This window comes from Mytilus trossulus, chromosome 5, assembly GCF_036588685.1.
Source record: "Mytilus trossulus isolate FHL-02 chromosome 5, PNRI_Mtr1.1.1.hap1, whole genome shotgun sequence".
Taxonomy (NCBI): domain Eukaryota; kingdom Metazoa; phylum Mollusca; class Bivalvia; order Mytilida; family Mytilidae; genus Mytilus; species Mytilus trossulus.
The window spans coordinates 18,142,067-18,169,640 of record NC_086377.1 but is presented as its reverse complement, the minus strand read 5'-3'; the positions used below and the strand labels follow the sequence as shown (position 1 = coordinate 18,169,640).

The following is a 27,574-nucleotide window of genomic DNA, read 5'->3' as shown; positions in this document are numbered from 1 at the left end:
TTTATCTCTTGTGGACAGCTGTCTCATTGTCGATCATACCTCATCTCAGTCTCTTTTGTATAAATTTATCATTATAAGTATTACATTTAATTTAGTGATGTTACCAATCATCAAAGTTTAAGTTATGTTTTATTTTATCTGTGTGTTGCCATTTTGTCATTATAGGTTAAAGAAAACAAAAAATACAATGCATATTATAATAAATCATTAGGTATGAGTAAGAAGAAGTATATCCGTTGGTAAACATGGGTACGAGTTGATTGAGTACGAGTTAGCAAAGGTACGAGATGTCGTGTACTGTTACTCATCTCCGTTCCTGAATTCGGCTTGTTTATTATAAATATTTGGAAAACGAAAACATTGAAAAGAAAATGAGATATGACAATCATGACAATATGAAGAAAATACTTATACTTTTCTGTTACATTTCTTTGTCAGAGGTAAAGTTTGAACACGAAAGAGAACATATATTAGTATGCTGCAATGAATATGTATGAATCAGAATGTAATTTCTCCGTTATCCAAACACGTCTCAAGAGTAGTCCAAATAATAAACGTATTTACACTTTTGGTATTTAGCTGAATTTTGTCTCCAAATGACCTTAGATCGCCTCTGAATAACGTTTTGACGTCAAGCAACAATCACTTTTTTATTGTGACGTCAATTTTTTTAAATTGTTATGTCAAAGTTTACGGGAACCTGTGTGATTTTATGTAATGGCGGACAAATTTGCCTACAAGTGTAAATACATCTATTATGACGGTTGAAGTAAGACGTCAAAGGAAAAAATTATAATAGCCTTTCAAGACGTCATAATTATCTGGACTATTCTCAAGAGCTGCGAGGATACAGTGGACATTTCCTTGTACAAATTATTTCTTTAATGATCAAATTAGTATGGAGATGTGTCACATCAACCTTCTAACACAGAAAATCTCTAACCCAATACCAAGGGAATATAAGGCAAGGCTATCATTGAAGTGGAGAAGTATACTCAGAGAGAACCAGAGGGTTCCTTGGGGGCTTCACTGAAAAAACAAACATATCAACTTTTGAAAATGTTCAAGAGAGATCAAGTGTTCAACAGGATTTTTTAGTGTTGAAATAGTCACATCATATCTCTTCTCTTTTTTATTTTGGCATGCTAATATAATGAAATTATTTGAGGTTTTTATTATTGCAAATATTGCACATGGGTGGATATTGAAATAATAAGAACTGTCATGCTGGTAAAGGGAGTGTCTTTTTACCATAAAACACAACAGATTACAATGAAACAGCATGAACATACATGTAGATCTGCTTTCAGTTTTATTTAGAAATCACGATAATTCAACTTGTATTACTGTCAATTCTTGAAAAATCGCAATGATAAACGCATGCAACATAATTTTTGATATTACGTACCGATTATCAGGTTATCTGCATGTTGATATCGTAAAATATCAGCTTCGAGACATAATATGAAGCTTTTTGTCGAGTGAGCGTAGCGAACGAGATCAAAAAGCCCTTCATATTATGTCAAGCAGCTGATATTTTACAATATCAATATGCAGATAATCTGATAATCAATTTATCGGGCTATATTTGCGTGTTTAAGAAGTGTTTTCTTTGTTTCACCAGCACACAAAAGATGACTTGATAGGTTCGGGTCAAAGTTATTAACGTCGGTTCAAACATTATGACGTCGCTGATATGTCCGGGTCAAAGTTATTAAGGCCGGGTCAACGTATTTGACGTCACAAAGACATAATACGGAATAATATTAAGAGCTGAACAGAGTGATATAGACAGTGGGACGACCGATTAAGTAAATTATAAGCTTGGATTTCTTTTATTTCAAGATTCTTGAACTTATAAATTTTATTTTTACAATATTTTACATTTAATTCTAATTGAATTCAAATCGAATGCAAATCAAGTTTGCTAATCATGTTCACAATCTTTTCTTTTTTAATTCAAATTGATTCAACATGTTCAAATTGGCTAAATCATTTTAAATTGTATTATGCAATTTGCATTAGAAACATTTGTAATACAGACAGTGAAGGGAAATTTGACATGCATTGTAATTCGAATTAGTTAATGCAAATCAAAGTCATATTATGTGTGAACACAGCATACATGTAAGTCTAGCAGTATTTGTAATCCTAGCTTTATAATGAGATAAATGCAAAAATTTGAGTTATCTCTCTTTGTGTACTCGTACTGCCACAGGATTTTACACAGTTGGAATGTATTAAAAATGGTGTGGAATTTCCGGATTAAATTCATGATACTACACAAAGACATGGACGATGTGGCAATGAATCTGCATCAGATGTTATCCATTGCGTTCATACTTCATATCAAGTCATAACATTTTTATCTTTTTCTATTATTTTTCAGGCAGCTGCATCAGCAAATAACATTGGATTGGTATACGGAAGACAGGAAGGAAAAACAGAATGGTCAGATCCTATCTGTCTGAACTATAATCCTCAATACCTCAGTGTACAGAATCCTCTTCCTACAGAGGAAAAATATGCCGTAAGTTATTAGGTCACATGATACACTTTTTTGTTTGTGTATAATGAAATGAGTATGTGGTATGATTGCAAATGAGACATTCTCGACATAAGACAAGTCATGAGACAAGTCTCGACAGGCAGCTGCATCAGTAAATAACATTGGATTGGTATAGGGAAGACAGGAAGGAAAAACAGAATGGTCAGATCCTATCTGTCTGAACTATAATCCTCAATACCTCAGTGTACAGAATCCTCTTCCTACAGAGGAAAAATATGCTGTAAGTTCATATATTATTATAAATAAGTTGTGCTTCAGTCAAGTTTTTAACTTTCCAATTGAAATTATCATGAGCCAAGGCTCCGTGTTGAAGGCCGTACTTTAACCTATAATGGTTTAATTTTTGAATTGTTGTTTGGATGGAGAGTTGTCTCATTGGCACTCACACCACATCTTCCTATATCTATATGATTATAAGAAGCTTCAAATCTTAAACTTGTTAAATAGAAATGCATTATATTTCTATTTTATTCAGTATTATATAAATTGAATACAGTTCATGCAGTTGAACATAATATTTTGTTTTAACAAATATTTTTTACATCAGAAAAAGTTTAACTTTGATGATTAACATAGATATGTATATAAATGTGTGAAACAGAAATAGTTCAACTTTAAGGATTTACATAAAAAAATATGTATACAATCAGGACAATATACATCTGTATGAAAAGGCTTATTTTAAGGTTTTTTGACAGATTGACCTTTTGTGTGATACATGTATGTCATGTATGTGTTACCTTAAGAAAGAAGCTAAATCAGTCCTGTGCTTTAATAAATATGGATGGTAGTCATACTGTCTCATACACAAGACTTAATACTGTTAGTAAATTGATTTCAATTTTCAAATTAAAGATATTAATAATTATATTATTATAACACATATATACAACACCAAAATGTATATCTGAGAGAATGATTAGACTTCATCTTGGTTGACAATGTTTTCTTGGGGTAAGAATCTGCTTATCACCCTCTCAGACATGTGTTATGTATAACTCATGGCGTGACTCTAAAAAAACAACCTTATACAACGAACAGAAAAAATATAGATATATATGACATGTCTGTGTCAGCATTAATGTTATAATATAGGGTTATTGCATGAATATTGGGGAATATTGTCCCGAGTAGAATTTTATATTGCACGAGCTTGCGAGTGCAATATATGCTCTACGAGGGACAATATTCCCCAATATTCATGCAAAAACCCTTTTATTGTATAGCAATATAATATTTGAGAGTAAAAATTGGTTTACACTAAGATTTTGACGTTGCTGACGTCATGAATTTTGACGATTTATTGCACTAGTGCAATAATAGAATTTATTGCACGCTAACTTTTGGTTACTTTCTGTTGGAAATATTATATTGCTATACAATAATATAGGATGTAGAGAGTCTTATAACAACAACACTTTACGGACTGCTGCATAAATTTATTGATCGACATGTTTCGGTGCCTAGGGCACCGTCATCAGGATAAAAACAATACATAAAATCATGTTGAAGTACAAAATCGGGTTGTTAAAATTTAAACGTCACAATGTTGCAATCGTAAGTAACGTTATTAATAGCAACGTACTGAAAGTGAAAGTGAAAGTTCATTGTAAGTATGTAAATAAACTATAAAAAGAAATTAAAAAAATAAAGTGTTTTTGTTGTGAAAATGTTTGTTAAAATTATTCTGCCAACATGTGTTTGTCCTCTTGCATCGTGGAAGGAATAATACAATAAGTTGTCAGGCTGTGTATAGACTGTATAGGTTGTGTGGTCTGAGTGTTCTGTTAACTTTCTTCCCCAAAATAGACGACATTTTATCAGCAATTCCGTACCATTTCGACTGGCTTCCCTTGGCCAGAGGTACTGCTTCCAATCGCGTCAGGAATGCTGTAAAATGTTTCGGTCGCTGAGAGTAAAGGACAAAGTATAAATATCACTAGTCTATGTTGAATTTTAACTATGTGTTCGTTCATCAAACTATCGGGAATGGCCGCGGTTATCTGTAAAAATGGTTGTATCTCGAGGGTTGTATGTTTGATTAACATATTTTAGGGAGCATCAGATTGAATTTGAAGAATACGAAATCGGGTGCATTTAATTTCAAATGAATTCTATTAGAGAAAAACAATTTCCTATCACTGTTCTTTTCCTCCTTAAGGCTCGTTTTAGGTTAAGATGGTCCGTTATTATCTATTTCTTTTCTAGTGGTTGATGGCAGCATTCTCGGAAGGTTCCTGTGGGTGCCTCAACAAAATATAACTTTGTTTACTCTGTGCGAATGGCTAGTATGATTAGCGCTGGTTGCAATAATATAGGGTTATTGCATGAGTATTGGGTAATATTGTCCAGAGTAGAATTTTATATTGCACCAGTTTATGAGTTACGAGGGACGATATTCCCCAATATTCATGCAATAACCCTTTTATTGTATAGCAATATATTATTTGAAAGTAAAAATTGGTTTATACAAAAATTTTGTTTTTGATGACGTCATGAATTTTCATGATTTATTGCACTTGTGCAATAATATTCGAATTTATTGCAGGCTTACTTTTGGTTACTTTATATATGTGGTTAATATTATATTGCTAGAGATGCAATAATATAAATTACTAATATTCATATATGATTAACATGATATTATGATTTTTTAAATCTTATATATATAATTAAGTGCTATCTTAACACAAATTAACAGTGTATCCAATCTACAAGAATACATATACATGATATAGTACTTCCTAATCAAATTAATAATAACATTCTTACAAAACTATGAAGTGGTACATTTAGATAACATTATCTTACATCATAATACAAATTACATGTTCTTCCCAGCTTAAATTTTCATCAATGTCAATTCCAATATTAATTACAAGTAATGAACATTCACAATACACTCTGAGGTATGTGTTTTGTATCATTTTTATTCTGAAAGTTGCACGAGTTTTTGTAATTATTTTCATACACCTAGTTTTATGTGCATTAATTTTCATTCTCTTGATTATTGTTTCACCAAGATTGTACAGCGTTGAAATCATGCTGCAATATGCTGTTAATTTTTTTTTTCTTCTCTTGAAATTGCATTGTTGAATCATTACCATTTTGGATTGTCTAACATAAAGTACTAAATCATTGATACAAATTAAAATAATATAGGACCTAAAACAGAACCTTATAAAGGCACTCCATATTTTACAAACATTTATTTATCAGATTTAATATTTGCGTATTGAACTTCTTGTAGTCTTTAAGACAGATAAGATTTTATCCATTTATCAGGGTAAGCCTTTCCTCTTTCTAAGCATACATTCTCAATCATACAAATCCAAACTCAGTCAAATGTCAAAATTTGAAAATGACATAATACAGCATTTCAGAACCTAATGAATTATGGCTTAAATTTTCGAAAGCATACACCTAAATAGTATGACTGAAATGTACAAAAGAAAGAAAATTGAACCAATGACATGAAGATTAGATCCCCATAGTCTTTTAGATTGTTAAAAGGTGAACAGGTAGGCAACATATCATTTGACTAATCTGGTATTTAAAGATTTTGAGACCATGAAATCATATCACTAGTGACATAGTATCCTATTGCTAGTAACCTAAATAACTCCAGGAAATCTGACTTTTTCAATTTTCTAATTTTAAATGTTTATTCCAGATTCGAGGATTATTCAAAGATTTCACACCAGATTATGGATGTGATGACAGCGGCCTGTATGATGGTGGAAGTGCACTCAACAAAATTGTGGCTGTTGCTAGGGGCAACTGTACTTTTGTAGAGAAAACAGACATGGCACAGCAACACCAGGCTAAAGCTGTCATAGTTGTATCAAGTTCATATGTATGTGCTCATTTATTTTAAAAAAAAAATTTTGGGTACTTTTTTTGTCTAGAAGAATGGTAGATGGATTAATTTAAGTGTATTTATTAAATTTCTTAGCCATTTGATACATCAATTTCTATCTAAATTATGCTTTAACTTTGCCATGGGAAAAGATTGCATGATTGCAGAAATAATTTGTCATACTTAGTATGAGATAAGGAGAAACATTAAAATTATCTTAACTATCCACTCAAATTCCAAATTAAAGGTATTTTAAGAAACTATATTCCTGTATAGTCATGATACTGCCTTCAACAATGAGCAAAACCAATACTTTAAAGTATGCCTACATACAAAAAAGTTAAATCACAAAAATACTGAACTCAGAGGAAAATCAATTTGGAAAGTCCATAATCACATGGCAAAATCAAAAAACAAAACGCATCAAAAACGAATGGACAAGAACTGTCATATTCCTGACTTGGTACAGGCATTTTCAAATGTAGATACCTACATATTGCAATAGAACATTTGTCATTCATTGAACATTCAAATTTATATTTAACCTTTAGCCACGAAATTCACAAAAATTAGAATCAGCAGTTGTGGAATTGAAAAGTGTTGATCAACATTGATAATTTTTTTTAAAATTTTAAAATTTTATTTTTAAAAAATTTTTTTTTTTTATCATTGATAATTTTGCTCTATGTCACTATAGGTTTCCCCTGGAATTAACCAGACATCAGATATACATAGATTTACCATACCATCGGGAACAATGCTCAAGTCAGACTTCATCAAAATACAGGTAAGTTATATATTATACAAAGATTATAGAAACATGAAAAAGATCAGGCTAAATTTTTATAATTCTTCATCATGTTCATGGGAATCAGTTTTAGTAAACGAATTGTTGGCACTAAAATTTGTATGCTGAAAATTCAGGAAATTAATGTGTGCATTTATTATTGTAAATTCTTGAAAAATATAAAAATCTAATGTAATTAATGCAATCATTGCAATTGCAATTAATACTTCATTTTGTTGATTTGAAATGATCTGCATTAAATTTTACTCCTATAGAAAATGTGTACTTTTTTCAGTATTCAAATTTGATGTAAATTTGTACCCGTGAAATACTTAAAAATATTATCCCACAAATAATTATGAATTCACAGTATGCAAGTTTCATTTATTTCTTATTTGTTATTGATAAGTCCTTATTTATTTTTCCAGAAACTTGGGAAGACTGTAGAGTTGATGATTTATGCTCCAGAAGTATCAGAAAAAATATTTGATCCATGTATGGTGGTAATATTTCTGCTGGCTGTTGTATGTGTTGCTGTTGGAGGATTCTGGTCAGGGCTTACAGTGATGGAGAGGTAAAATCTTAAAATAACATATATCCTGGTTTCATGGGTTTTCATACTATTAAGTATACGTTGTGATGTCACAATTTCCATAGAAAAAGCATGCGTAGTACGAAATCATATGATCTGACCGTCGTGACCATACTTGTGAGGGCTATATCATTATAATTAAATGATTGATTTGTGTTTGACACCACTTTCAACACTTTTGTGCTATTTCCTGGCGGTAGAAGAACTGACAATTTTCTGGATTTGCTTATAAAGATGAATAATGCAATGAATTATTAATTTTTGGACTAAACTAAAACCACATATATATACATAGAAGTACACACAAACTTTTGTAGAGTTTTATAATGACAATCATTTTCACGGAGCTAGTACACATTTTTATTTAGGGCCAGTTGAGGGGGATTTTTTTGATGTATTGAAGACCCATTGATGGTTTTTGGCTGTTTTCTACTCTTTGGTCAAATTGTTGTCTTTTTGACACATTTCCATTTCCATTCTCAATTTTATTTACAAAAATGCATACACAACAACAAACACCTCCCACAATTTGTAAATTTAAATTAATTTTCAGTATACAACATAGATACATACAAAAGAAGGCAAACTCTAATTCAAATATAAGATGATCTTAAGCAGGCTTTTTTATTTGATTGCTTTATGTATAAAGTAACTTAATTTTGCCTTTATCATTGATTAATAGGCAGAAAAAACAAGAAGAAAAAGAAAAAAAGAAAAGAGAGAAGAAATATGTACAATCATCAGATCAGGGAAAAGATGAAACTGATGATGAAAAAGATGATGAAGAACATCTAGACATTACTGTACCAGCTGTTATTGTCTTCTTTGTCCTAGTCTGTGCTTTCTTAGTGCTGCTGTTCTTCTTTTATGACTATCTAGGTAAGGATGATAAGATTGAGGTAGTCTAAAAAAACTCTAAATGTAGTCTGTTCTTTCTTAGTACTGCTGTACTTCTTTTATGACTATCTAGGTAAGGTCTAAGGATGATAACATTGGAGTAGTACAGGTATCAATATATATCAAGGAATCGTAGTAGGAAATGGATGCTTTTTAATTGTACTGTGTAACCTAACTAATCGGAAACCTGAGTATTATAACATCCAGTTTTAACCAACACCTTGCTTTATGCAATATTTTTCTGGTCCCCCTAGTGTTTTGGATAAAGCAAAATACACTGTATATTTATCAAAGTACAATGAAATATGGACACAATTATTCAGTATCTTACATATCTAAAAGACAAATTTAGGGCTCGAAAATTGATAAAAGAGGGGACAAAATGGAGTTTTTGGTGGTGCCGGTAAAATATCCACAAATCTGAAAAGTCTTACCTACTAGACATCACATGGAATATGGTACTTTTTCCAAACCCTACCAGAAAATTGTAGAAATTTATTAAGTTGCAGTGTTAATTATGGATACAACTGACAATTAACATTCCAGATTGTCTCTTTTATTGGTTTTGAGATTTATATTCAAGAATCGTACACCAAGATATATTTCCAGTTTAAAATAACATTTTCTCAAAAAGCTTACATTATAGTCTTAAAAATCTACATTCAATCAATTGTATGGTATTGAACCCCATACAAATAAAAATAAATTGAACACATTTTTTCCCCCCAAGAATGTTTAAAAAAATCTAATACAAACTTTGGGAGTTCGTTGCAGGGGTTATAGTCAAGGTAGCGTTGCAAAGAGGAAGTTACCGCTGTTTTGTGTAGACTGTTCCATTAATCAAAAAATACATATGGGACCACATTCTAGGGGCTCTTTTCATGAAATAATCTTAGGAATAAAAAGCTTGTAAGTTCTAAATATATATATAGAAGGCACTATAACACTATCATATCTTTTGCTAAAAAGTATTAGAGGCCTTTCATTTTTAAAGTGCTTATTATGTCACCCGATCGACAATGTCGGGTGACATATTGCTTTTCCTCTGTTTCTTTTTCTGTATTATTATTATACTTCCACCTATTTTGTCCGGCATGTTTTTTCCAGTAAAATGGAACCAATCTTTATGATAGTTCACTATAAGGTGGAACACAAAATTTCGGATTGCTGTAGGGTCTAAGACCATAAAAAATGGCTGCCGTTTCCATGGAAACAGAACAATTGTGAAAAATTCCAGTTTTTGGTTTTGGTGAATATTTTGGAGATGCTTAAACTCGGAATCATAATATTTTGATACAATGTAGGTGCCGGCCATATACTGGTTTTGGATGATTTTGGCAAACATTGGAACTACTATGTGGACATGGAAACCACACCAAAAATTTCAAAAATATCAAAATGCTCCAAATTTTTGGAAACTTCAGCATAACGATGAGCAACTTTGATAGATGTGGAATTTGACGTTGGAATTTCCAAAATGTCTGCCGTTTCCATGGAAACAATGCAAAAACGTCAAAATGCTCAAAAAACATCATGGTTTGGTGAATAACTTTGGTACGCTTGAACTTAAAATCATCAAATTTTCATGCAATATATTTGTCCACTATATACAGATTTTGAAAGATTTTGACAATCATTGGAACTACTATGTTACCATGGATACAGGATCAAATATTTCAAAAATTTAAAAATGCTCCAAAATTGATGAAACTTAATATGATTGTTGACTGGCAAGTCTGGATGAGACTTTTGAAGTTGGAATTTCCAAAATGGCCACCGTTGCCATGGAAACTGCAAAAAAAGTAAAAAATCTCAAAATGCTTTGAACTTAATATTATTGTGAACTGGCAAGTAAAGATGAGACTTTTGACTTGAAATTTTCAAAATGACTGCTGTTGCCATGGAAACGGAAGAAATCTGAAATTTTTTAAAAGGCTCTGAATGTACTAGAATTTTTTTTGTTAAAATATGTATTGCCATGCATATATATGCATTCACTGTTAAACCATTTTGAAATGGCTGCTGCTTAGTGGCAATTGGGGAAGGGTGACATCCGCTATTGCTTGCAATGGCAATTCTAGTTTTATATTAGTTTTTGTTATGATATAACAATTTTGTATAGCTGTTTTATACTTATCTTTTTCTTTCAGCAATTGTTTGTTTTGTATGTCTGACCATTGATGACTATATTATATTTTTCAGTATATGTTATCATTAGTTTGTTCTGTATAGCTGGAAGTATGGGACTGTATTATTGTATACAGCCAGTCTGGAAATATATTCCTATAAGAACAAGGTATAAATTTGTTTAAGCCAATTTTTTCTTTTGACTACAATATAAATAAAAGGAGATTGGAAGTATGTCAATGAGTTAACAACCCATGGACATAATTTTGAAAAAGACAAAGGCATCCCTTTTATATAATTATATATATATTGTTTCTATAATTCTTCGTCAATTTATTCCTTTCTGCACAAATTGTATAAAAAATTTTAATCAACATGTGGTTCTGTGGTTCGTTTGATCTCAGTTCTTCATTGGTTAAAATCCGATTGTGACATCGACTTTTCTTGTTTTCCTCTGAATTTCCTATTGTGACGGCATGAAAAAAGGCGACCATATCTGATGACATCACATAGAAAGAACACATCTTTTTGCAGATCAATCGCAAAGAAAGAATAAGTTTGCCTGCATATTGCTTGAAAATCATTAGAGAAACAGATTCTACCACCAAATCTCGTGTGATAACATATTTATCCACTCTCGACAAAAAAAATTTAAATATTAAAAACGCTCGGCAGGCCTCACGTTTTAAATTTGAAAATTTAAATGTCTCGAGTGGATAAATATCGTATCACACTCGATGCAGTGGTAGAATCTATATATATATCAAAATAATTTTATGTCAATCAAATATAGCAAACATGAACCAATTAAAGACAACTCGTGACTTGAGACAGGCACTTAAAGAATATGGAAGCTTAAATGTTTCTTTTCAGTTACAATATGAATAAAAGGAGATTTGAGGTCCATGTCAATGATTTCACAACCCAAGGACATAATTACAAATGACAGTATTCAAGTGAATAAAATGGGGTATGTTTGCATTACTGTGGATTCATTTATTTTCATGGATTGAGGAAACATTGCATTTTCGTGGATACTTGAATTCGTGGTATATTGATTTCTGTGTACAAAGCCTATCGCAAAATTTGTAATTCGTTGAACATATGAATTCGTGGTTCACCTGTACCCACGAAACCCATGAAAATTGGTATCCAACAATTATAATGAATCCACAGTATCTATAAAAATTTCTAAAGAAGTATAAGTATAATGAAACTATATATTATTCATGATTGAATTATGATATAATAAAAGTACATACCATGCCCTTAATCCTATATGTAAAAATCTTGAACGCCTCAAACAAAACAATGCTATATGTTTGTTATTTCTATATTGTAGTACACCAAAGTTACCATGCTGTAAGAGTCAGTTAGAGGTCAAGAATTTGATATTATATGCCTTATGTTTAACCTTTGCCATTGTTTGGGCTGTAGAACGACATGAAAGGTAAAAAAACAAGATAATGTTTTAAAAAAGTTATTATAGGATTTTTACAAAGACTATTATTGTAAAGCCAAGAATCGTTAGTAGATATAGGAAGATGTAGTGTGAGTGCCAATCAGACAACTCTCCATCCAAATAACAATTTAAAAAAAGTAAACCATTATAGGTCAATGTACGGCCTTCAACACAGAGCCTTGGCTCACACCTAACAACAAGCTATAAAGGGCCCCAAAATTACTAGTGTAAAACCATTCAAACGGGAAAACATACAATCTAATCTATATATAAAAAAAAAAGAAACATGAAACACGTATAAATTACATAAACAAATGACAACTACTGTACATCAGATTCCTGACTTAGGACAGGTGCAAACATTTGCAGCAGGATTAAACGTTTTAACGGCTCCAAACCTTCTCCCTTTTTCTGAAACAATAGCATAACATCACAACATAGAAAAACACACGATAAAATATCAATTGGCAGGCTCAACTCTATCAAAAACATAAATTAATACACTATGAACGAATACATTTGATCTGCATGCATTTATTGTGCCTTTGGTGAACATCAATGAGGGATTTATAATTGGGATTTTAACTAAAGTTGTATACCAATAATGCTATTAAAATTTACAATGCATGATTGTATGACCTACCTAGCAGCATTATGTTTTATGGTCTGTGTTTTTGTTTGTTTGTCCGTCCAATCGATTGATGTTCGTTCTTTGGTCTGTCTGTCTGCTTTAGGTTAAAGTTTTTGGTCGAGTTAGTTTTTCATGAAATTGAAGTCCAATTATTTATATAACAATTGATTTATGATAACATTTTTACTTTTTGTATGAATTTAATGTGCTCCAATATTTTCCAGCTATGCTTGGGTATTACAAGATATATTAGGTTTGGCTTTCTGTATCAACATGCTTAAAACTATCCAAGTACCCAATTTAAAGGTGAGTATGTACAAAAGCTGGTATATATTTAATCCATTTTTTCAAAAGTTTCCATCATCAAAAATTTGTTTAATTGTACATTGTGTTTGACCCTGTGTTTAGTATATATTGGATAAGTATCCTTGACAAAAAGGTGTTTACTCATGAAAGTAAATTTAAACTATTTTCAGAATTAATGAAGTAAGAACATTTAAATGCAAAAGGCTTAATATATTAATTTGATGAGGGCTATTCCATTAGAATTTATGTGGGCGTGTAGGAATTTCCAAAGTATCCCTACAACTAAGAACCATTTTTAGATAATTTTGCATAATGGTAATAGACATATACTGAAAAAAGACCTGTGACCCCCATTCAATAATTGACCTTCTTTTCCTACCTTACCACTTGCATTTTAATGGAAGAGCCCTCATGTGTAAGCTGTCAATCAAAAAGCAAATATAAAAAAACTCTTCAACTTATATTATGGAAACCTGTGTCTTCTATACATTTATAAACTAAAATACATTTTGAATACATCTTGTACTATTAAGATCATGAGTTAGAATTGAATGTTTATTTATTTTTTACAGATCTGTTCAATATTACTGATACTGTTATTCCTGTATGATATTTTCTTCGTATTTATCACACCTTTTTTTACTAAGGTAAGATATGGCTAATTAAGTCAGCTTATTCACGTGTCAAGAATTATTTTTTTTCAATACTGTAAATTCAGAAATTATTGCAATGTTTTTATTATTCCGAAAAAATGCAACAGAGTTGTAAACACAATAATTTAAACTCGCATTTTGAAATATTTTGTATGAATTAAACAGGATTTTTCTCAAAATCGTCAAAATTAAAATCACATTTAAGTCTAAAATGATAAAATCGCAATAATAAGTGCATGCAATAATTTTTGAATTTACAGTAGTTGACATTGTAACGTTAAATTTGTGTAAAATGCTAAGAAAAACTAATGATTCTTTTTGCCAAACTGGGTTCGTCAGTTCAAATTTATTTGATATTAAGGTTCAAAGGGGATATCATATTTAAAAACTTTCCAATACAGATTATTAAGGTGGTACCTAACACTACAGGGAGATAACTCTGTAAAATCAGTTAATTACATTGTGTTGTTAAGGGAATATTAAGCTTCTCAAAGATCAAAATTAGTGTTTGTCAAACTGCTATATAACCAGTATAATTTTTCAGATAAAATGGTTGGTTCCAATTTTTTGAAAGTTTTATAATTTTGTTCAAGGGTCAAAGTAAATACATTGTCCAAAATTTTAGGAAAATTAAACGAGCCAAATTGATTTTAGTGAAAGTGTTGGGTACCACCTTAATTAAAAAAATCTGTTGATAAAAGTTTGTCTGTTTTGAAAGACCAAACTTAAAAAAAGTGATATAAGCATGTTCAAGACCAAATGCATATTTTGACCTTTTATTCAAGAAACATGCTACGCAATAAAAAATAAATTCAAGGAGGTTATTACTGTCCTTAGGTCAAAGGAGTAGGTTCAGTAAGGGCCGATTTTGGCCTCAAATTTCAGGTTCATCTGATGAAATTTTGACACTTTTCAAACACCTAAATGTCTATTACAATTGAATCAATTAGTTTGATTGAAAGATTTTAACTGATTTAGTCTTTAAAAATGCTCTGATTTAAGCTTAAATATGAAAAATCTATCAAATATGCCAAAATATGTCATTTTTCAGATGGTTTTCGTCAAAAATGAAAGGGGCTGCATTTGTGTTCATCCTTAACCTTTATATATGTTATCTATTGTCATCAAATACGAATGGCATTTCAATATTAAGAATGAACACAAATGCGGCTACCTTCATTTAAGACAGAAACTGCCAAAAGTTTAACTAAAACGCTAAAATTGTGAAGATTTCAGTAATTTAGCATGACTTAATGATGCTAGTATCCCATTTTTGTGGATTGAATTGTCAAAACCAGCCCATATTTATGAAGCAGAAGCATTCTACTTTCCAATAGATAACTTAAAGTTTACATTTTTAACAATTTTGTAAGCTGCTTTAATTTGGGGCCGAAAAGGGGTCTTCTGGACCTACTCCTTTCAGGACATCTCTAACTTTGCCTTGTCACAGACTCCAATATAAATATCTGAAAGCTAACAATCACAAATTAACTTTTAAATGAGCTGCCCAAATACTTTCTAAATATTCTTATAAGAAGAGAAACCCTTGTCCATTATGGAACCTATAATTGAATTAATTTTTTGTGTTAATTAGGATGAAGAAATTCTTGAAGTGACTAAAAGAGTAAGGCTTTCTATATCTGCATGTGGGATTACTTTAAAAAGGATTTATTTCAAGTTCACTAGTTTTCATTTTGGAATAGCAATACTTTTTAAGCTTTGGCGAAACTTTCGAATAGTTATATAAAGATGTCAGATTATTTTTAATATTGGTCAATTTCTGATAAGTCTTCATTCATATTGGTTACACTGTTTCTGATAATTGATTGCTCAATTAATTCATTATTAAATGTCTAGTGGCAAATATATCATGCATATTCTTAACTGAATTATAGGTCCAAATATGTATATACATCATATATATGTATGAAATAAATATATACAAAATACAACAGAAAATGTGTTACAGAATAATTTAGATAAGCAAATTTGTTACCTATTTTACCATGTTTACTGATAATTCCCATCCTAATGAATTCTGGGTGTGTCAAGATCATTCAGATTGATGGTTTGAAGAAATTTAATAATAATAATATTAAGGCTAGTTTAAGGTGGTACCCAACACTTTCACTAAAATTAATTTGGCTTGTTTAATTTTCGTAAAATTTTGAGAAAGTATTAACTTTGACCCTTTGACAAAAATATAAAATTTTGAACCAACCGTTTCATCAGATTTTACAGAGTTATCTCCCTGTAGTGTTAGGTACCACCTTTAGTGAATTTTTCACTTAAATTCTTTCTTGACAATTCCCATCTTAATAAATTCATGGTGTGTCAATATAATCAGATTGATGGTTTGAAGAAATTTAATAATGATTTTGTTCATACATATAAGGCTGGGTTATGTTGTAAGATAATAATTTAAGACATTTTATCACTTAACTCATTCTTCTCATGGACTTTCCTGACATAATTTGGATTATTCTTATTTTTCTCATCAAATTTTCCAAATTCCATAAAAAATTACTTGATTTGTAAACAGGAATATGTTGTATGTATATCATGAATCTTTTAGAATGAAAATTGGTGAACTTGAAAATAAATTTTAAAATGGTATTTTTGTTTTACAGTAATGTCATATGATATTGAACGTTTATTTATTTCTCTGGAATATTTTAGTTTCATGGCGACTTTTTCATTGCTTTAATTTTTCTTGAGCATGTACAGTGTTCTTCCTAGATATTTCATTTAGCATCCTGGTAAACAGGGGAAATTAAAATACCATCTTGTTTCTAAAAATTATAGCATCACATCCATAACATAATCTAGAAGAAAACCTCTTTAGATAGCATCACATTTAAGATAATAGCAGAACATTACCATGATGCTAAAAAGTAAAATGCTATATTTTGAAGTAAAACAATCTTGGCTTAAAAGATATCCATGTAGACCCTCTGCTTAATGATTTAATATGTTGTGGCTTTGGTTAATTACTGAATAATATATGAAAATACCATTTACAACTTTTTTGGGGTTCTTTTTTTTTTAGTTTTTTGGGGTTCAGAACTTTATTTTGAAATTTAATAAATTATACTGGTATGTTTTGAGTATGTTATCCTACCAAACATTCTGATAAAGAATGAAAATTATAATTTGCTCCTATGGAATGTAAATGATTAAACAAATATATAGACAATGATAGATATAGAATGTTCAGATAAACCTGCCTTTAAGGTAGTACCCAACACCTTCACTAAAATTAATTTGGCTTGTTTAATTTTCATAAAATTTTGACAAAATATTTACTTTGACCCTTTCACAAAATGATAAAAATTTCAAAAGATTTGAACCAACCTTCTTATCAGAAAAATTACACTGGTTATATATCAGTTTGACAAACACTAATTTTGATCATTGAGAAGCTTAATATTCCCATAACAACACAACATAATTAAAACTTTTAGCTGATTTCACGGAGTTATCTCCCTATTGTGCTAGGTACCACCTTAAGCGTAGAAATACCATGATTATAATTCGTTCATGCAAAGCTACAATAGAGATGTCTAGACTTGCCATATAACATTGCATTTAGACCTTTAAAAAAGTTGTATAGGAAATAGGATGCATTTGTAATTCGCCGTTTCAGAATCCAATGCTTCTGGGTTATATTTTCAAAAGTGTACACTAAAATGTTCTGATTGGTTTAAAACGTTCTAAACAATAGAAATTCAACCAATGTCAATGATCTGACATTATTTTTGTTTTGGTGTATGAACAATGCGATTACCCATAGTCCTTTAGATTCTGAAAGGGCGAATTGGCAATGACCTTTGGTTAATATTGGATGATCTTTACTTTTGAAAAGTAAATTTTTCATTTCAAATGAATTAAATATGTTTGAGAAAGGTCAAATAACTCAGTTAAATATAAGTCATGTCCAAAGTCTGTTTGCATCTGTAATTTCTTTTTCATAGAACAAGATAAAAATTATGTTTTGTTAATAATTATAACTTTGTTACTTTCATAGTCATACTCTCGTGACTGTCATGAGTAAATATCCTAATTTATAGTATCTTTATTGGTTCTAAGTGTTTGAGAAGGTTAAAGGAATACAGGAAGCGCAAATCTATGGCATGACAACTTATAGAAATGAATTGTGCACAGCAAACATTGTTTTTTTATCTGATGGTAGCTATATCTAAATGAGTCATATTATATCTTGACTGTTTAAGGTGGTACCTAACATTACAGGGATATAACTCTGTAAAATCAGCCAATATTTATCAAAAGTACCAGGATTATAATTTAGTACGTTTTAATTACATAGTGTTGTAAAGGGAATATTAAGCTTCTCAATGATCAAAATAAGTGTTTGTCAAACTGCTATATAACCAGTGTAATTTTTCTGATAAAATGGTTGGTTCAAAATTTTGGAAATTTATATATTTTGGTTAAAGGGTCAAAGTAAATACTTTGGCAAAATTTTATGAAAATTAAACGAGCCAAATTAATTTTAGTGAAAGCCTTGGGTACCACCTTAAATAACACATATATATATATTGAATTTTCTGAATTTTTTTAACAGAATGGTGAAAGTATAATGGTTAAAGTTGCTACTGGAGGAGCATCAAAATCCAATGAAAGGGTAAAAGATGTACTCATATAAGTTACCACTAGATTGACAACAACACTTAAAGTGAACTGCAAATTTGTTTCCTCATTATCTATATATACACATAGATATATAAAATGCCTAGAAAATCAACCTAACGATGTAAGAGTAGATTTGATTCGTAACTTCATCCCCCGCGCCGGGGCTGGAACCTGCACTTTTTTCTAATTATATATATATATAAGTTACATATAAAATATATGTGCATTACTAAAAAAATTAACTTTAAAAACTGGATGAAAAGAAAAGTTTGACAAGCTTTAGAAATGTTTCCTAGGTGTTCATGTTGACTTTTACCTTGTGAACTACCCACAAGATCAGCATTTTGATATGTAGTTAATTTAAGTATTTACAGTTCAGTATGCTTGTCATAAGTCATGTCATTGGTAAAACAAAATCTAGATTGATAATAAGAAAAAAAATACAATTTGAAGAATGTTTGCAAAATCTCAAACTAAAAACCTCACCTTTGGAAATATTCTTGATGTAGTTGGTGGTGTCTGGTAATCACAGTCGAATGCGGAGTTTTTCAGCCCTTTCTCCGATTTCGCTCCGATTTTACTATTACGGCGAAGTTGTTGTTTTTTTAGGAGATACTTTTATTTATATTTGAAGGTCTCCGCCAACGTGAGCCAAAAGTTTCTTTTCATTATCAGAAAATTCCGTTTGAATGCTATCTTTATCACCATTCGTTTCTGTGGCTCACGTTGGCGGAGGCCTTTAAAAACGGAGAATTTCAGTCCAAAAATCAACATTTTGCTACGTTTTGGTGTACTTAAGAAACTTTAAGCAACCCAAAATCAGGTTTCTGCTTTCCCAAAAATTAAAATCCGCATGAGCTTCTTAAGAACAGATAAATGCAAATTATTTCCAATTATAATTTCGTTTATTTCATTAAGAAAAAAAAATGACAAAAAAGGGGGCCAAATACGGCCCTTAGTGTACCTTGTCCTTTTAGTTTGGTCAACAAATATTGCCAATTGTCTGACCAAATGTTTAATTATTTTATTCAAATTAGCTATGAGATCTTTATATCAGCCAGACAAATTATAGTTTTGTCTGTCTAGATTTTCAACCACAAATTTTAAAATTTTAGAAGGCTTTTAACTTACAACTAATTACAAAATCTAGATAAGTATTCCATGACTTATAGCGATATATTTTTCAGCTGCGGCTCTGCCTATGGTGTTTGTGGTTTAGTATCCAATGACTTAAACTGATATATTTTTCAGCTGCCTATGGTGTTTGTAGTACCAAAGTTGAATTATTCTCCCTATAGTTCCTGTTTAAATCAGCCTTCCATGTTAGGGTTTGGAGATGTGATAGTTCCAGGTAAGACCAATGTGTAATGAAATAATTTTATTATCTGAACAAGTGTTTGTTCTTCGTTGATTTGGTTCATAAGCTGAAGCGTTTAACATTTCTCAGTTTTTATATAGATTAGACTGTTGCTCTTGGGGAGAGGGTACCGTATAACGTCACAATTGAATATAACGCCATATTACATCTTCGCCGCCGCTAACGATGGCGGAACCCATAGATTTGAACACCATTTAAGATGAAGATATTTTCCTGACAAAAATTTGCGGGTGGTTTAAAGGAAGATGTGACCTATTATCCCAAAGATGAACCAAATGTGCTGTACTTGGCTGAATCCCGCGATGAATTATGGCGCTGCTATTTTCAGTACCACATATTTTATAAAAAGGCTTTTTTGGGGTCTTTATAGCTTGCTGTTCGATGTGTTGAAGGCCTTACCTTTACCTATACTGGTTTACTTTTATAAATTGTAACTTGGATGGAGAGTTCTCCCATTGGCACTCATACCACATCTTCCTATGTCTAGTTAGTAGTAGTTTACTGTCTTCGGCTGGCAAAGTTTATAAAATGATATATAAAATTCTAGGATACAAATTTAATTTAAAATCGTCATCAAATAAAAAAGATGTATTAACGATATCGCTGAAATAAATATTATTTGAAAATTCAACCTGTTAATTTTCAGTTGTTACTTTTAAAAAAAAAATAAAAAAGCGGCCTTCTTGTTTGTTAGAGGTCTTATATATTGGTTAAATGAATTGGTTAAACAGGTACCATGCACAGATTAAAAAATGTTTATTTTTTACAAAGCATATGAAGTCTTTATTAAGGCATATGAATTTATCAGTTATGTTTTTTTTTAGTTGACCATTATGGAATGTTTATTTCACAAATGTTTATAGACATGTTCCCGTTGCCGTATTTTTCCACTTGCCTAAGACAAGTCATTGGTCGAAAATGTACTGCATTGTTTTCCATTTGCACAAAACTTGCCATAGATTTGGAAACAACATAAATCCGCCATAGATTAGGAAATTACAAAACTTGCCATAGATTTGTGATGGCATGACGTCACATTTACCACAGATTAGGAATCTGCCATAGATTTGGAACCCACCATGGATTTGAGTCCTACATATATATATAGGAAGTGACCCCCGAGGATATGTCAAGGTTACAGCAGCAATTATCAATCTAAATTTTAGCAAAATATTTGTCTTCATAATATTTGATATTAACATATGAGCTGCTTAGGATAGAAATCGACCTTATGAAAGTAAACATTAACATTGATAAAACTTTAGTTCATTTTGGAACATTCAAATATGAAATAAAAGATGATTGTTGGCATATGAAAAAGAAGATGTGGTATGATTGCCAATGAGACAACTATTCACAAAAGACCAAAATGACACAGACATTAACAACTATAGGTCATTGTACGGCCTTCAACAATGAACAAAGCCCATACCGCATAGTCAGCTATAAAAGGGTCCGATATGGAAATGTAAAACATTTCAAACGAGAAAATTAACGGCCTTATTTATGTAAAAAAATCAACGAAAAACAAATATGTAACACATTAACAAACGACAACCTCTAAATTACAGGCTCCTGAATTAGGACAGGCACATACATAAATAATGTGGCGGGGTTAAACATGTTAGCATGAACCCAACCCTCCCCTAACCTGGGACAGTGGTGTAACAGTCATGACAGAACAACATAAGAATGAACTATAAAAATCAGTTGAAAAAGGCTTAACTCATCAGATATACAAAAATATGGATGTATAGAGTTATACTTTGCATAGAGGATTTTTTCCACCTGAAAAAGTAAACAGATGTACTGATTATCATTTGTATAAAGTCTATCCAACACAGCTAATATCAAGTTAACAGCAGACATAAACACGATAAAACAAATGCATTACCGGACACAAAAAGATATTTAACACATTTACTAAATATGTACAGATTGTGAAAAGTCAAATTCAAATTATCACGAGGTTCAAAGAAAAATATAGAATTTGAGAGCTTTTAATGTTTTTCAAAGTCTTTAATCAATTTTGAATGTGACATGTTTTGTGAGAATGATTTATGAATGGTCAAAGTCATAATATTACAGAAAGATCGCAGAAATTAAAAAATTACACCTCACTCATAAAAACAGTGCTTGTCCATTGAAATGTCACAACAAGAATTAAAAAAAAAGTAATGAAAATTCATAATGAGAGGCTAAATATTGAGTAAATCATCTAAATATTGTATATTACTGCTTTATTTATCCATCCAATCTTTGTTGGTGTATTGCAGGTTTATTGGTTGGTTATAACCATGGAATAGATTTAAATGTCAAAAGTAAAAAGATTTACTACATAGCTACAGTTATAGGTAAGTCTTGCTGTAAACATGCATAGGTTTGCACAGGTTATTTCATAATTTATTAAGACAAGCAGAAGAATGCAAAAAACATTGTTGTTTGTTTATGTGTTACCTTTTTTTTTTAAAAAAATTGTACATTAATAAGGCTGTAAGTTTTCTCATTTGAATTGTTTACATTGTCATTTCAGGGCATTTTATAACTGACTATGTGGTATGGGCTTTGCTCATTGTTGAAGGCTGTACAATTTGTTGTTTATTTCTATGTCATCTTGGTCTCTTGTGGAGAGTTGTCTCATTGGCAACCATACCACATCTTCTTTTTTATAGTTAGTTTTTATGTCCCACCTACAATAGTAGAAAGGCAATATGTTTTCTGGTCTGTAGATTCTGTTCGTTTGTCCGTTCATCTGTCTGTCCGGCTTCAGGTTAAAGTTTTTGATCAAGGTAGTTTTAAAGAAATTGTAGTCCAATCAACTCGAAACTTAGTATACATGTTCCCTATGATATGATCTTTCTAATTTTAATGCCAAATTATAGATATTCCCCCATTTCACGGTCCACTAAACTAAGAAAATTATAGTGCAAGTGGGGCAAACGTGTACTATGGACACATTCTTGTTGTTGATGATATAACTGGGTAAAGAGGGGATGGTCACTGGGCATTGTCAATGTATATTTGTTCCACCTTGCAAAAGTTCCAATGGAAACTTTGTTATAAACATTGTCATAATATCTATTCCTGTTGGAACAAATATTCTATACCATTTATTCCGTTGGGAACATTAACTGTAATATTTATTCCTGTGGAAATAATATTTCAGAACATTTTTTCCATTTGGAACTTATAATAAGAAGGAAACTCTATTCCGTGACAGCATTACTACATTTACATATACATAGTCATGATTATGTCTTTAATGTATGTATGTATTTACAGCCTATGGAATTGGAATGATCATCACGTTTGTTGCCTTGGAGTTGATGCAGACTGGCCAACCAGCTTTATTGTACCTGGTGCCTTGTACACTTATAACAACTTATGTGATTGGCTGTATCAGAGGAGAATTTAAACTATTGTGGAATGGAATTAAAAAAGTGGTAAAATATTTTTCTCTTATTTTCATGTTTTTTTCACACATCTTGATCGGCGTGAGAACAATATTTCTCATTTCAAATTTTTCTGAATTTCCGGTTGTGACATCATGAAAAAGGCATACATGCCTGATGACATCAAGTATAAAAAAAACTTTCTGTAATTCTTTGAAAAGGGAAGATAAGCCTCTTTCAGATTTTAGTATGAAAATTGTTTAGGGAAACAGATTCCACAATTAAACAAGTTGTATACCATATTTCTCCACTCTATACAATTAAATTTCAATTAATCAAATATTTTCTTTATTTAACCTTGAATGTTTATTATTTTTTTAACCTTGAATGTTTATTTTTTATTTACCCTTGGATGTTGAATCTTTATTTAACCTTGAATACTTTATCTATTGGACAGAATGTGACAGAGAACAGTGAGGGTCCTCCACCACAACCAGACATTGTCAACTCAGGCCCTGATACAGCATCTGTAAATAATGTCAACGAAGAAATGTCCAGCACATCTACAATAGACAGTGAAAACAAAAGCCTAATCAGGAAGTGACTATGTCGCAGAAAATCTGAAACAAAGAATTATGGGAAACTAAAAATATTATAACCAGTGGGTTTTGATTTATACAAAAACTTGAGGGAATACAATCCTATTTATTCATGTCTTTCATGTTTTTAATAGATTTGTTGTAGATTATGTATGTGATATTTTTTAAGTATACGCAGAAAAATGTTCAACTAGTCTATTCCATTTTAATATAATTTGCTGCTTTGTGTACCTTTATTTTAGCTGCAGACATTTCGAATTCTGCAAATTTATTTTTATAAGTATTATCATCACATTTTTAGTTTGCATAATTGACAAATATATTAGCGAAAATTTTAAGATATGAGGTTCAAATATACTCAAAACAATAGAATAGCAGATCACAAACCATTAGTTTCTTTGAAATTGTTTTTTTTGATTGTGTATAACTTTTTGAAAAAGTCATTGAAATGAGTCAAAATTTTAACATCAAATTTTGTTTAAATGTAGAATTTGTCTTCTCAAAAAGCCACATCTGTCAAACAAAGAAACCAAATTTGCCAAGTTTGTGACACTTAAACTATGAAAACTCATAAAACAATAAACCAGTTGCCTAAATTTTCAACAGCAAGCTGACTGCTGTCTCATTTGCAAACTTTTTTCTAATCCATTTGTCATTTTTAAACAATAAAATATGTTTAAACTAAAGTATTTGCAATCATACAAAATATTATATTTTTTATACATTTCATCAGTAATTTGTTTTTATTTATTTTGTTTAATAAGGTGTACTATTATGACATTGATGTTGACATCAGCTATTGTTTAAGTTTGTGTTTTGGTTAAGGTTGTCCTAACACCTTCACTAAAATTAATTTGGCTCGTTTAATTTTCATAAAGTTTTGACAAAGTATTTACTTTGACCCTTTGACATAAATATAAAAATTTCAAAAAAATTGAACCAACCAATTTATCAGAAAAATTATATTTGTTATATAGCAGTTTGACAAACACTAATTTTGATCATTAAGAAGCTTAATATTCCCTTAACAACAAAACATTATTAAAACGTTTAGCGGATTTTACAGAGTTATCTCCCTGTAGTGTTAGGTACCACCTTCAATCAATTTATAAATTTCATAATTAATAGATCAAACTTCAACTAAACTATCAAACAAAATGTTCTTGTAAAATACATTTTTTCCCTAATCCACTTAAATTTGTAATGCTGAAATAACTGAGTGCACATAATATATTATCTTAAGTTTGTTGTTATTTAATATTCTAGTTTTTATATCAATAATTGTATGTTGTGTTGTCTTTATGTTCATTTTATTTAAACTTGAGATATGAGATATATATTTTTAAAAGTTGTATATTTAAGTTCTATTTTTTGTTGCTTGACTGGTTCTTTCTGACTGTGAAAATTTGTATTTAAGATTTTTAAGATTCTTGAATTTTACAATAATTTCCAGTATTGTACTGTTTCCATAAGGAGATGGATGTTGTGACATATATCTGCTGAAATCCATACTTTTTGGTCTCTGGTGGATGGTCATTTTTTTTGCAGACGACTGCATCTCATTTTGTATGGTATTCATGATAAATATATTTCATTGAACATTATAAATAAATGTTATTTTGTATCATGCATATTATTTGAATTTTTAAAAGTTTTTCATATGGTAAATAAAATATGTAACATTAAAATTCAGTTTAAAATGTCATTTCCAGTGTCAAATGATAGCGCATTGTTTGCATATTCCAAAAACATATGGTTTCTATACAATGTGGTTCAAATAAGGGAGGTAATTTGTTACTTCCTGTCTGAAAGTGTCACTTCTGGTATTATTTGATAGTTTATGTGATACTACTTTTAAAAATATACTGTTTTATATAGGTTCAGTGGTTGTCGTTTGTTTATCTGTTACATATTTGTTTTTCGTTCATTTTTTAAAATGAATAAGGCCGTTAGTTTTCTCCTTTGAATTAATTTACATTGTATTATTGGGGCCATTGAATAGCTGACTATATGTGGTATGGGCTTTGCTCATTGTTGAAGGCCGTACAGTGACCTATAATTGTTAATGTTTGTGTCATTTTGGTCTTTTGTGGATAGTGGATAGTTGTCTCATTGACAATCATACCACATCTTCTTTTTTATTTTACCTGAAATAAGTATAAAAAAGCCGCTTCAGGTTTGCATTTTCAAAGTCATTTATTCATCCTGAACATCAGGCCTGTAGCCAGGAATTTCGTCCAAACCCCCTGACCCCCCCTGGCTATGGGTATAAACTTGCATGACATATTTTCTACTGGACATTAAGTAACCAGCAATAAATCAATCAAAGTCATAGTGCTTGTAACCTAATGCACAAAATCCTATGGCTTTATGAAGATTAAACATGAATTTTAAGCAAAGGTCAAAATCTAGAATGACGAATTCACATATGACTTTGACCTCTTTTTTAAGATCATTAACCAAGGACCTCAACTAAAAAAAAACTTGGACTTTAGTATGTCTACTAACCCTTTCAACCTAAATTTCCACAAATGACAAAAATGTGTTGTTGACATTTTGTAGGGTTAATGAATTGAAGTGAGAATAAGCCAAAATAGGAAAAAAAAAGAAAATAACCTTGAACTAGTTTTCTTTAATTTTTGGACAAAGAACCTGAAATTAATAGGCCCTAGGTCTTGATCACTTAATGGTTTACCAGCTACAAATGCATATCACTTTTATCAAATTTAAAAGGGGAAATATTTCTTATCTGGAGTCTCCAGATAGATTTGATCAAAACTAAATGTAACATCCTGATAATAAAATTTTGGTTTTCTTTAACGATTGCAAAAGAGATCTCATAACAAAAAAAGCTGTGTTTGGCAAGACAGCTGGTCCACAGAAAAGTGTTCGATTAAACAGGGTAATTTCAAAAGCATATAGACTTTATGATATTATATACAAACAAACTAAGTGACATCTTTAAAAATAAAGCGCAAGTAAAAAATTTGGCAGAAGAAAAAAATTAAATCAGAACAAAATCAAAAAGTATACCATGGAAAAGTGGAAAGACTTAACTATATTTCTGTTATAGAATTACTGTAAATCTTTTAAATTTTGGACTGATTGCTATTTGTGGTAAGTAGAAAAATAATGTGAATATAATGTGGAGATAAACTGTCACAAAATGTTTAAACTTGGAATTGTTTCTTTTCTAATTATTAATAATAATGCTAATTTGAAAATCACGAAATTAAATCACTGCAAAGTGGGCTAGAAATGCCTATAGGCAAAAAAAAGTATCCAGGAAAATAAGTTGGTTTACAGTATACAAAGTCTATACTAATGATAAACAACTACTATCAAGAGATCCAATGAAGCAACTCTCCAACCAAGTCACAATTTGCAAAAAGTAAAGTCTAGGTCTTTAACACAGAGCCTTGGCTCATACCAAATTTCAAGCTATTTAGGAAGGGCTGCATAAAGTGTAAAATCATTCAAACCACTAAACAACAAAACAACAAAACCAATGTTCTTACCTTTATAGATTAGAAGAAACGATAAACACTTATGAACCACATCAACATACGACAACTACTGAACATCAGATTCTAGACTAAGGACAGGTGCAAACAAATGCAGTGGGTTTAATGTATGGTAGTAAATTTTGCAATTAAATAGATTTTCTTA

The 27,574-nt window shown here is 30.6% G+C and overlaps 1 protein-coding gene across 2 annotated transcripts; it reads left to right on the top strand.

The window, feature by feature from the left end:
• Nucleotides 1–325: 325 nt before the first annotated feature.
• LOC134718619 (signal peptide peptidase-like 2B) lies at nucleotides 326–27,073 on the top strand. 2 transcript variants are annotated; one of them, XM_063581256.1, is made up of 15 exons: nucleotides 326–440; nucleotides 2,390–2,530; nucleotides 6,243–6,425; nucleotides 7,126–7,215; nucleotides 7,644–7,789; nucleotides 8,490–8,686; nucleotides 10,907–11,000; nucleotides 12,174–12,281; nucleotides 13,149–13,230; nucleotides 13,803–13,877; nucleotides 18,469–18,528; nucleotides 19,788–19,887; nucleotides 22,191–22,268; nucleotides 23,197–23,357; nucleotides 23,764–27,073. In XM_063581256.1, the coding sequence occupies exons 1-15, from the start codon at nucleotides 372–374 to the stop codon at nucleotides 23,908–23,910; spliced, it is 1,731 nt and encodes a 576-aa protein (XP_063437326.1). In that variant the 5' UTR covers nucleotides 326–371; the 3' UTR covers nucleotides 23,911–27,073. The 2 variants fall into 2 exon arrangements, with proteins under 2 accessions (XP_063437326.1, XP_063437327.1); XM_063581257.1 differs by lacking the exons at nucleotides 326–440; nucleotides 2,390–2,530 and adding an exon at nucleotides 2,628–2,789.
• Nucleotides 27,074–27,574: the final 501 nt, after the last annotated feature.

Bases quoted from the DNA above. Each gene is read 5' to 3' on its own strand.
- LOC134718619 (XM_063581256.1), top strand. From the start codon at position 372: ATGAGATATGACAATCATGACAATATGAAGAAAATACTTATACTTTTC. The intron at 13,231-13,802 runs GTGAGTATGTAC...TATTTTTTACAG, and splicing joins TCCAAGTACCCAATTTAAAG to ATCTGTTCAATATTACTGAT. The intron at 23,358-23,763 runs GTAAAATATTTT...TCTATTGGACAG, and splicing joins GGAATGGAATTAAAAAAGTG to AATGTGACAGAGAACAGTGA.